Below are 12,746 nucleotides of genomic sequence, written 5' to 3'. Positions count from 1 at the left end.
GTGGAGGAGAAGCAGAGGAGGAGGAGGAGGAGGAGGAGGGAGAGGAGGTGAGGAGAGAGGAGACTGCGAACTGCCGTGATTAGGTAGGTCTGCAGCCATTCATCTTGGAAGGATGTGAGTTCTAAAATATGCATCTTGCAAAGTCATCGGGATGCGACGCGTTTTGCTCCTCTCACAACCCCTCGCCGTGAATTTTAACGACTGCTTTGCATCCATTTGCACACAAATTTAATGTGCGGTCGTGATTGTTGTCACCATTGTAATTTGCTCCGGTGCTCTGCTCATATTTAATTTTGTTTGTGTGGGCGTCACTGACCTTTGTGGAAACTGGAAAATGGTGTCCAAAAAAAAAAAAAAAAGATTAACGCACAGAATTCTGTATTTACGCACATTAAAAACAATAAATTCAGCTCAATGAACGTTTTCTGTTTTGGCTCGCTGTGAAAGCAGGCCCGCTGCAGACTTTTAGACGACACCCACACCTGTATTAAACTCCATAAAAGCCTGATCACTGTGCAGGATGGATGTGCTTGTGTATTTCTGACTCCCTGCTCGGTAAGATGGATCTTTGAATCGCAGATGTCAATGAACTCGTCCATTGAAATATTAGATCTAATTAGAGGTGGTTGGGTCAACAGCGGTGGCAAAGAAGTCGCCCTCTACTTGAGTTATTGCCCGATAGCTGCTTCCTCTATATTATTTATCCTTACCTTCAAGTGCACAAAAATCAGTCATCTCACCTCTGTCAGAACATGCATTATTATAATTGTTTGTCGTTTTTCTATACGTTCAAGTGCGTTTTTAACATAATTTGGCACATTTAACCCTTCAGTTATTTTCCACAGTTGTGTAGTTACATTTTTTTTTTTTCATTCCTTATTATTAATATTATTATTATTATTATGGCACACTGGGCGATTTTACAATTCACTCAGTGCCGCGTTTCTTTGCCATCTCATTTAAAAAGCACCACATCATTTAGTGCCCCACCAAACCAGATGTGCGCGCTCACATCTTTTCTCTTTCCGCATTTTTTGCATCCGTCAATTATTCTAATTGTGTTGCCCTTTGCTGACAGGTTAAGAGCATTTTTATCTGCATTGTTTTCCAGGGCAGCTAAAGGGGCCTCGAAACCAACAATCAGAGTAATTGAATAGTCGAATAAATTGAATGATCTTGAGGGGAAAAGTGTATAATGAAAATAAAGTGAGACCATATGATTCTCTTGCCACGCAAGGATGAATGGATGGACGGATGGATGGGACACCTGGTCGCTGCAACTTTGAATCGCCCGGATAAAAAATTCCTGTAATATCCCAGCCCGCTTTTTAATCAGCTTGGTGTGCGTTTTCGTTTTACCAAATTGCATCTGAAACACCAGGCACACACAGACACACACACACACATGCGAATGTATGGGGTTTATAGGGACAGTAGAAATAGACAATAGAGGAAGGCTATAAGCTAGGGGAAAGAGAAAATGTTGGGTATGTTACCATACATGGAAAAATCTCATTCATTTCAGCATGGCAGAAAAAAAAAAAAAAAAAAAAAATCTGTTTTAAGCGCTGCCGTATTTTTTGTGATTTTTACGCACAGAGAGTATTGCCAAATAAAATAAACAATGCTTTTAATATCACTTGAAAGCTGTAATATTGCGTTGAATTGACACGCCAATAATTATTTGAGCTGCGAAAATCAGCTTAGATAAAATTATACCACCATCACGTTGAATAAAAAACAAATACTGATTAAAAAGAAATAAACCGATTTATAATTGGAATTGAAATCAATATCTTTGGTTGTCCAAATGCGTCTGGACAGATGGTGTGTGTGTTCGTGTGTGTGTCTGGGAGAGAGCGAGAGAGAGAGAGAGAGAGAGAGAGCTGCAGACGTTCACCTGGGACCTGCAGGAGGGCTCACAGTTGATGGAAACAACTGGTTTGGAGGCGGACCGGCGGCAAAGCGCCACTGTGTGCTTTTCTTTCCACGCTTGAAGCAAATTGGAAGCGAAGATTGAGTTCATCTAGCTTGAACTAGCGGCCCTCCGGGGGGAATATCTTATCCGAGAGAGCGGTCGCAGACGATGGGGTTTGAAATGAACAGTGTCAGGAGGACTGCGCCCAGACTCCTAATCTTACCTGTCACTGAGAGAGCGGCCTCCGCGGCCGGCGGAGAAGTGCAGCTCATACAGGTGACTGTGTTGTGTACACCCGGGCTTCACTTTGGCTCCTGTGCCATGTCGTCTTTTTACCTTACAGCTTTATTGAAACTGGTATAAGAGGGGGAAACTTGTCAGCTGATTCTTTGGTTCCAAAATATTTCTTCCCTTCCTCTACAACCACATGACCTATAAGTCTGAGTACCCACAATGAAGTACGAAAAAAAGAAGAAAAAATGAACATACTTAGATGAAATTGATTGGTTTCGCCTTTCCACCTGCTGATTATCTATGAAACTCACATTTTGTGTTGCATTTTGAACCAAATATTAGTGCCAAAGATACATCACCTCTGTCCCAATGATCAGCAGGGAAATCTACGAGGACAAGATTCATTCTTTCTTTATTGACAACTCCTAAAGTAAAACTGTAATGTAATTGATCCACATTTTCCTGGCTATGTGGGACCCCCCCTCCCTCCTCCTCCTCCTCCTCCTCCCCAGAAGGAGTCCTGCTGGCCCGGGGTACCTCCGGGAGCCACTGCAGTGAGCTATTTATGGTCTCCATCGGCGCAAGGTCCCGCCTCTCCGGAGACATTTTCATATACCATGTTAGACGCCTCTCCTTTCTCCTTCTCGCTCGTACACCTATTGAGGATGCTTTCCGCCCAGGGGGCCTCCTCTTCCTGCGCTCCCATTGGCTCCCGGTGAGCCTCTGCCGCGCTGACGTCAGGCCCCGCCGCCCCTGCAGCGCTGAATGGACCGCGCAGCCTGTCTGATCCACTCCAAAACAGCTCCGCACGGCACGGCACAGCACGAGCACCATCCCGGGAATAGAGAAATAACAGGGATAGAGGCTTGACGGGACGGGCAGCCATTGAGATCACTCTACAAAGTGGACAGAGAGGCCTCAACAGCAGCATCATTGTTATTTTTTTTTTTCACCACAAGACAGGACGGGGGAGTGCGCCCACCGTGTTGCGGGTGTATGTGCGTGCGTTTGTCTCCCGGTTTGGATCACGATGATGCAAAGTGCGGCGGTCCTACAGACAGAGAGTCCTGTTAAGAGTTTACCGGAGATTCTCGGAGTGCCACTGCAACGTAAGACATGTTTTCTTCGTTTTTTTCCCCTTTTGTTCCCGTCGATTATCAGTGTGGAAACCGGTTGGCAAGTGCAACCAGTGCTGCGGGGTTTTGCTGTGGAAAGAGGTGCTTAGTTACAGTAAATCGGCCGAGGAGCTGAGAAGAGGAGCCTTCCAGCCTTAGGTTGTCACGTATGCAGGCCACTGATGTGTCATGCTTAGATTAGCCTATATTTCAGGGTGCAAAAGTCTTAACTGCTCCGTGGCCTAAAAAAATGATTCCACATGTCTAATTCGTTTCTGCAGCCTCGCAGGAATAAGGTGTTTACTAGCTGCAAGATTATATGGCGTAAAGACGGGACGCTTCCATGCATTCATGTAAAGAAACATAATCTGCCATTAAGAAATGAGATTCTCTAGTTTGGCGTCAAACTTTGCTGCAACCTCTGTGAGGCTGTTGGGCTCACACTGAGTCTCCCAGCTGTTAATTTGTAAACGAGCCCGCATGGTCAAGAGATCAAGACGCAGTTGTCATCACCCATCAGACGAATACACCCTGGCTTTGACTGACACTCATCACTGTGTCAAGTTAAATGCCTCGAACACTTTATTATTTACGCTCGGACGTAAGGCCCGGAAACGAGTTTTTTTCCTCCATATGTGTTGGAATTAGGGTAAATTTCATAGCAGATTATCCTTTTATGGAATTATATTTTTTGAGGGACAAACAATATTTATTAATCATCTCCGTATTGTTGCCTCTTTTTTTTTTTAATCTTCCAGCATCAAAATGGAAAACTATCTTACATCTGTTAGCTGGTTTTAATCTGTGCAAGGCCCTTTTGTATAATCAAGATGGAAATAGTGGATACATTTCTGCTCTGACCTAATTATTCAGTAAATTGTACAGATAATAATAATCCACAAAAAAAAAAATAGGATAATGGGATAGTCTCTAGACTGATTTAAAAATAGAAATAATTATTGGTTGAAATTAAAAAAAGTATTGAAAATCCAATAAATAAAATAATAATATTAGAGAGCATTGCTGTGGTGTAACTGAAAACGGAAAAAAGAAAGACTAACATAAAATATATGATGTGATACGTGTCGTTTAAGACTCCCAGCCTGATCAGTATTTAAACCTGACTGAAGGAGGAGAGCCTATACATGGTCGGCTTATGCTCTTTAATTTTATAAATCGAGACAGATTAAAAGATTGGATAAAGATCCTGCCACTCAGCCCCCCGCAGTGCCAGCAGCCATCCTGGATTTAAACCTGGATTATTCCAGGAATAAAAGCAGAGACCGAGAGCACGTCCAAGCATTTTATATCACCACAGACAGAGTGCTCTGCTGACTCAGGCCAATTACATCCAAACCTTAACCCGCAGGCTATTAGTCCGGGGTATAAAGTGTTTACTTCACGTTTAATTAACACAAATCTTTTGACAATGGAAAGTATGAGAGGCTGCCAGGCTGCACTTCCTGTACTTCTAAACAACAAACCGGGCAAAGGAGACAGGCCCTGGAGGTGTGTTTCACTTCCTGTGTGAAATGACTGAGGTGATGAGACTGAATGTGGTGAAGAGTGGAGAGTGGTGGCAACAGATAATAAGATATGAAGAAGACCTCCTGGATACACGAGGTTTACTCTCTCTCTCTGTCTCTCTCTCTGTCTCTCTCTCTTTACACACACACGCACACACACCACACACTCTGAAGCTGGACGGTGGACCCTCTGTCGTTGCCAAGAATCGTGCTGCTTTCCTTTCAGCACCACTTCTCTCTCCAAAAAACCATCCAGCTCAGCTTCATTCAGACACCACTTAGCTCCAGATATTTCAAATGCCCTCTCATTTCAAAAGGCCGGGCAACTAATTCATATGAGAACCCTCTCTAAAGTAATTTCTCCACTTTCTTCAGTCATTTCTCTACGAATCCACTCCCTGTGGACGTGAAACAAAGCCGGTTCACCATGAGTCTTTGCGGGAATGTTGCTGCTGTATTTTCGCGCTGAGGCTTGGATAGTTAAGCTATTTGTTCACGAAAATACGAGGTAATCAGAATATGTCATTTTCACCGAGCTATCACGAACAAATATGAACATTTTTCAGTCCAGCTATTTATTTATTTCTATTCAAAATGACTGCCTTTTAAAAATTCCTGAATAAAAACAGGTGGGCATCATTGTGCTTTGACCTCCGTGTTGCAGTGACTATGGTGTGGTGGGATTACGCACAAGGCATAAGGAGCTTTAGACCGGTCATTGTAAGATGTTTTCACGGCCGAGATGTTCTCTGTCACAGTAAACAGACGCAAACCATAACCAGTAGTCTACATGTGTTTATGTTCCTGGTGTCTTCTTTTGGTTTGCATCGCTCATTTCCCCTTAATTTTGACTTTTGACTTCGCGAGAAGATGCGAATAAAATAGCGAGGCTCTTTACAGATTACTTTGATTAATTGTTGGTTTATAGATCGTGGCAGGGGGCATTTTACAACATTCAATTACATTTAATTTAATGGAGGAGGACAAAACAGAGGAAATTATGAATAAATAAAATAGTAACTGTGCTTGAATGTAAAGCTGTTTTAGGAAATATTGTATTTTATTTTGGAAGGAAAATTGGATTGGTTTTATTTTTCCTTTTTGCGAATATTCAGTGAAAACCTGGTGGTTCGGGTAAATTTTTAATATATTGTTGAGTCTTATTGCGTACCATTGTTTCTACAGATTTGCTTTTCTGAAATTGATAGTGTAATTTCGGCGTGAACATAATTTACACCCGGAAGTCGTCTCACTTAGTAACACTGATTGCCACCATTCGTCCTATAAAATCATTAAGGGATGAATTTCCAACTAGAACTGGACATGTAGGTTAAAAAAAAAAAAAGAAAAAAAAAAGAATAAATAAATAAAATAAATGTCAAATTACGCCGCAGACGAAAGCGTCTGAGTTCAGCACCTTGGACAGTGACGCACATGTTCACAAGGTAAACAAACGTTTTTGACACACACGAAATCATAATTTAAAGGAATTAAATATAAGAAAGGCATTGACAAAATGGTTAAAACAGACTTTAGAAAGCCAACAGGAGGATCAAATGTATCACAGTGTTTGCAGTGACGGCGCCAGGGGGGAGCCAGCAGGGTCTCAAGACCCTCCTGTCAAAGGCTGTGCCCCCCCTCATGCCCCCCCATCCCCCCGTCCTATTTATGGATTTAAAAACTATAACAAGTACAGAAAAAATAGACTGACACATTAACAATCAATCAATCGTCTGATAAGAAAATGTCTTGCATAAACAATATTTAATATTGTTTATAACGTTTCTAGATGGTGATTTTCATTTTTCGTCATCCGCTGCGCGGGAACGGCAAGTTGAGCATTGCTGCATTGCTGCATTCGCGAGTTCGCAAATCGCTCGTATATACTTCTTTGGTCTGTTTCTGTTAGTGATTAGCTGGTGTTTCACCTTTACATTCCTACAATCACCAGAATATTGTTTAAGTGACGTCAACGTCAAGCCAAGATCGAAACCCTTGCACTATAATTATCTCCGACTCTGAAGCTCATTTTTCCTATTTTTCTGACTGCACGTAAACGATAAAATACGCTCACGTTAGCGGTGGCAGATATATGCGGGTGAGGAGAAGAGAGAAGAGGAGAGAAAGACTGCAGTGGAGAAAGAGAATAAGACATGAATGGAGAGAATAAATAAAGTAGAAAAGATGGAAAGAGCAGATGGCTGATGTGGCTATGATTTACTTTTGTTTGATTTATGAACATTTAAGTAATATGCATTTAAAATATGTAGGTATTAGTCCAGAACTAAATCTAAATCGATTATAGTATTTGTTGGTGTCAGAATTCCGTGACCCCCCTTATAAAATATAAGACCCCCATTGCCCCCCCAACAACACATTTCTGGAGCCGTCCCTGAGTGTTTGCAACATCTGCGCAAACACCGTGGTCGTGTGGGCTACTGCTCCTAAAAAAATGTATCATGAATGTCTCTGCGCAACGCCGATAATATGAATTCAGTTTATAACAGGCCGTTGTACAGATACAAGTATACAATCACTGACACTGTGTGTAAAATACAGTTAGCTGCGTCTATACCTGTATTAAAATCTACAGGGACAGTTTGACTTGCTGATTCAACTGTTCTCACGCACCTCTCCTCAGCATCGCTATTGTGTGTAAGTAAACCGAGAGAAACTAGATCCAGAGTCAAATGTTATTGCCTGTGTGCAAGAGAAAATGATACTTAGCCAATTAAGGTTCGTTTAAATTCAGTTCAATTCACAAAATAATAATAAAAAATAAAATAAATGAGCTGATGAGAGTTTTTTTTATACTGGGGCATGAAGGGAAACCATAATTGTTTCTTTGAGCGGAACGTTTTACCATATCACTGAATGAAACTCTTTTTTTATTATTTTACAAAGCCTTAATTTCACTGTGTGTCAGAGGCTCACCTCTGTCTGCGCCTTGCCCACTGTGACCTTGTGCTCTTGCTCCCCTCGCAGAGATCCCTCAGTGCGCAGGCTGTAGTCAGCACATCCTGGACAAGTTCATCCTGAAGGTGCTGGACAGACACTGGCACTCCAAGTGCCTCAAGTGCGCAGACTGCCAGACCCCGCTGGCGGACAAATGTTTCTCCCGGGCAGGAAGCGTCTACTGCAAGGAGGACTTCTTCAAGTCAGTACGACTTTTCACTTTACTTTCGTTACTATTTATTTTTGTCGTAATCATTGCCTAGATACGGGCGGAATAATTGTGTTCGAGTGTCACATGCAAAGTTAGCAGTGCGCCTTTATTTGTGCAGATTAATGTCAGAATAAAGAGTGATAAAAATCCAAATAAACTGCAAGCTGAGGATTTAGTTGCTATTTTTTTAAAAACCACCAGCACCAGCAGACACCAGCAGCCTACATTATTATTTAACATTGTAAGATAAATTAACAATTACTCCTTTACCATATTATATTATCATCTCTAAATCTTTTAAAGTTAAGTTTGTAATAAGAGAATATAACATTATTATTATTATTATTATTATTATTATTATTATTATTATTATTATTATTTCCTGGAAATAAGTTACTGGATATAAATGGATTTAGTTTAAGCCACAATGCTGTACCATATTTGCTCATTTTTTAAGAATTAACATGTGCGCTGATGGCGTTTAGAATCTCCATAATTCACATTGTAGAGGCTGTAATTAAAAATCCCTTTGTTTTACTATCTTTTTGCCATTCTGCCGCTTTCTTTCAACGATTGGATTTCTGAGGCATTACAGAAGAAAATTGAGTTTGACTTTTATCCAAAACAGGATCAGCAGATCTGGGCTTTTTACTAAATCATGTTTGAAAGGTTTTAATGCTCCGAGCTTGAATGAGACCTAAAGAGCCCTGCAGTCTCACTGGGAGCTAACTGTGTTAGCTGACCCTGGGGGCAGCAGGGGGGACGTTGGCATGTTCAAGTTGTGGTCGTATGTGCCTGGAAAACACACACGCGCACACACATGCACACAAAGACTTACTGGTGGTAATTCAGAGGCTTTTCCTTGCTTTTTTTTTTTTTAATTTTTGTGGGTTGGTTCTGTGATTTAAAGCCTCTCCTGAGTCAGTGTTTTATTGATTCTCCAGAGTGTGTTTACTGTGAGCGCCACTCCTCCTCTTCATCTGTTTTTCCTCCTTCCCCTCCTCCTCCTCCTCCTCGGCTCTCTGTGCTTCATCCGCAAACACATAAACATGCAAACATGCACATGGGCTCACAAACAGACGTGCACACTCAACCCGCACAGTGCATTGATCCCGTCCATCCATCAGCTTGCAGACAGATCTGTCGTTAACAGTAATGCATTCCAGGGCTGATTTTTCCCTCCTCAACAGCTGGAGCTTCTATTAGTACAGACACTAGGCCATCATTCTTGGCTGCAGCTGAAGAAATAGTCGTCTACCTTTTAATCTCGGTGTTCCTCACTATATCCATCAGTCTGCAGAGGCAGTGTTTAGCATCAGATTGTCTAATTAAATCTCTCTTTTTCATGTTTTCCTGCAGGCGGTTTGGAACAAAATGTGCATCATGCCAACAGGGCATCCCTCCAACGCAGGTCGTGCGGAAGGCGCAGGACTTTGTGTATCACCTGCACTGCTTTGCCTGCATCATGTGCAGCAGACAGCTGGCCACCGGGGACGAGTTTTACCTCATGGAAGATGGGAGGCTGGTGTGTAAGGTGGATTACGAGACGGCCAAACAAAATGGTAGGCGTACAGGGATGAAAATGTTATGTGACAACACAGCTGACATTTTCTTGTCAGCAGATTATGTTTTACAGAAAAACAAAACTGTACTTTAGTCACATGAAAATAAGATTTCTTTCAGTGCTGAATGGCTCTGGCCCCACTTGATGGATAAAGCTATCGGCACTGAGCAATGCAGTAAAATGACTACTGACTGTGGATCTATGTTGTTTGTCGTTTGGGGTTGTGGGCTGTTTCTCTCCCTCCCTCTCTTTGGAGATTTCCATGCATCTCTGATTGATTATGTAAAGTGAAGCAATGCTCTTATATGGTGCGGCTCCAATAACTCCGTTCCTCTGGCACTGAGTAGATTTATGTCCTCTGCTGTGGGAGTGGGACAGATGCACAAGGACAATAATACACTTCCATACACGACCATTCAGTTCATTTAACACCCATGCGCTCCATGCAGAGGCCGAGGGCCACAGCCTGCTAAAGGCAAGGTGACAAATGTAAGAAGAAATCACTCATATTTGTGATGGTGTGTTCAGATGATTCGGAGGCGGGGACCAAGCGGCCAAGGACCACCATCACCGCCAAGCAGCTGGAGACCCTCAAAAGTGCCTACAAAAACTCGCCGAAGCCGGCACGCCACGTCAGAGAGCAGCTGTCCTCGGAGACGGGGCTGGACATGAGAGTAGTGCAGGTATTTTGTCCACTCGTCCACTGCACATGCCTACACATCTGGGAAAAGGTCTCGATTATTACAACCTAAGCTAAAATGCTGCAGCTCAGTTACTCAACAGGAACAAAACAGCATCCTCAAGCTACAATTTACACTAATGAAGGTTTATTCAGTATGTTATCACATCAGCCAGATTACAGTGTGGGGGCCTCAGGCATTTTCTTCCATTTTCTTTTAAAATGAGCCTGGAATCAGACTTCTGAGTCACTGCCAAAACCTCTGATTAGTTCAGCAATTGAAAACATTCATTGAATTAAGAGAAATTTTATATATATATATATATATATATATATATATATATATATATATATATGTGTGTGTGTGTGTGTGTGTGGGTGTGTATGAAACAAGGAATTAGGCCATTGCTATTAGATCTTCTCTTTCTACAAAAGTAGAAACAAAACATTATTATTTCTTATGACAAATATCTTGCTAAAATAATATTTTATTGTGCTGTTTTTTTGCATTTTTTTCAAGTTTTGTTTTTGCTTTATTATTGATTACTTAGTTAAACTACAATTCCCTGCCCTACACATTACATTATATAAATAACTACTGTGTTAAAATGCATGCTGTTTTGTGTCAGACAAAATGATTTTGAAACATGCATTTTTTTTTTCAGTATTAGGTTAATTATTAATTGTTTTATATATAATAACAATTATGATGAATAAATGATGATTATTACTTCTATCTCTGTCAGGTTTGGTTCCAGAACCGACGAGCAAAAGAGAAGCGCCTGAAGAAAGATGCAGGTCGACATCGCTGGACTCAGTTTTATAAAAGTGTGAAACGCAACCGGGGAGGGACTAAGGTGGAGAAGGAGAGCTCAGCCGATGACGCAGGACTCAGTGACAGTGAACTGAGCTTCAGAGGTAAACCAGCGTCGACAACTTCAACCGAGTACTCATAGTATCATTGTTTAAGAGAAAGATCCCTGTAAGGGAATTACCAGGAGTCATGTGCTAATGGGATAAAGGAGCCTATAAGCTGCTAAATGACACAAGTGCAGCGGCGGTGGAAAGCGTCTTTGTGGCATTTCATTAGTTTTCTGCATTCCTCACTGCGTGGTGTCGCTCTCAAGCAAATGCAAAATGGCATTCTCATTTCATATTCCAGTCACACGTCCCTGTGGCCGCTGACGCAGCCTCCTGCCTCCGTTTGTCGCCGTGATGGAGCTTATTGGAAAAGAGAGAGGGTCCTTAGTGGGAGGCAAACGGCGTTTTAGACGTCCATGTGTTATTTAATGTTCGCAGACCCCGTTTTGGGTAGTCATAAAAGTCCCCAAGCCACTTTTAAGAAGAAGGCTATTTTTATGAGAAATGAAAACATGGTGACAGAAACTCTATAAAGAATGTGGGGCTTTTAGTCAATTAGAGGGGAAGCGTTCTGGTGCTTTGTTGTTATTGAAGCCACACAGGGGGAGGACTGAGATGGTTGCAAGTGTTTTGTGCTGCAGTAGTTTTACACATACAGACTTTTGTTGGAGACGAACGTAAAGAACAAACAGAACTGAAATGTCTTTTGAAGCCTGTTCACTTACTGTACCTCCAAGAAACCACATAACATTGCCACAATAAACCTGACTCATAAAAGCACTTAACTGTATTGAAATATAACAACTATACAATGTTGATGCAGGTGACAGCACTGTTGACGTGTCAAAGTTTTTCCAACCTCTCATGTTAAGCGATGGTGTCTCCTCTGCAGACGACCAGGTCCTGTCAGATCTCGGCCACACCAACGGGCTTTACGGGAGCGTCGGCGACGTGACCGGCGGCGCGGTGCTCAACGGCGGCTTCTCTGTCGACGCAGCAGGGCAACCCTACCACGACATCCGAGCGGGAAGTCCTTACGGCCTACCCCAGTCACCCTCCTCGATCGCCTCCCTGCCAGGCCACACCCCTCTTCTCAACAATCTGGGCTTCAGCATGGACAGTCTGGTGGCACAGGGGGGGCCCGGGGGTGTGGGGCAGGCTCTAAGGGCCATGGCGGGAGGCCCCACCTCAGACCTCTCCACAGGCAGCAGTACGGGATACCCTGACTTCCCCACCAGCCCCGCCTCATGGCTGGATGAGATGGACCATTCCCAGTTTTGAGTCTCGGTAGAGAAGAATGGGGATACGTCAAAACTGACTCAGAAGGCTTTTTACATTTCTTTCTATTGCCCTCCCAGACTGGTATGTTTTGTGGCACCGGGTGAAGACGGGAGAGAAGACGTGTGACTCTGAAGCCTTCAGCAGGCAGTCGTAACTTTAAGGGGTCAAGGTGTAAAGTCCGGACAGAAGCAGCGAAGAACATTTCCACACTGAATGTTCAATCTCAACACTGTATCATACTATTTTTTTGTTATCACCTGACTTTATTTTGTCCATTCACTCTCTGAAAATGAGACTGGATATCCAATATGTCGGTGGATTACTCTCACAGGGGAGATCATTATTATAAACCACACCATCCCCGTCTAACAGCTACAGCATTAGGGCTACAATCTAGCTCAA

At 42.6% G+C, this 12,746-nt stretch overlaps 1 protein-coding gene across 1 annotated transcript; it reads left to right on the top strand.

The window, feature by feature from the left end:
* Positions 1-2,917: 2,917 nt before the first annotated feature.
* On the top strand, positions 2,918-12,473 carry lhx4 (LIM homeobox 4; the record flags this gene model as incomplete). The annotated part of the gene is given in 8 exon segments (XM_084547646.1): positions 2,918-3,019; positions 3,023-3,069; positions 3,071-3,261; positions 7,779-7,950; positions 9,319-9,521; positions 10,052-10,206; positions 10,949-11,120; positions 11,956-12,473. Coding segments are annotated over 8 exon segments (1,431 nt in total). The 3' UTR covers positions 12,345-12,473.
* Positions 12,474-12,746: the final 273 nt, after the last annotated feature.

Source organism: Chelon labrosus (genome assembly GCF_963514085.1).
Source record: "Chelon labrosus genome assembly, chromosome: 7".
NCBI lineage: Eukaryota > Metazoa > Chordata > Actinopteri > Mugiliformes > Mugilidae > Chelon > Chelon labrosus.
Note: the sequence above shows the minus strand (reverse complement) of the source record. Positions and strands in the feature narration are given on the sequence as shown.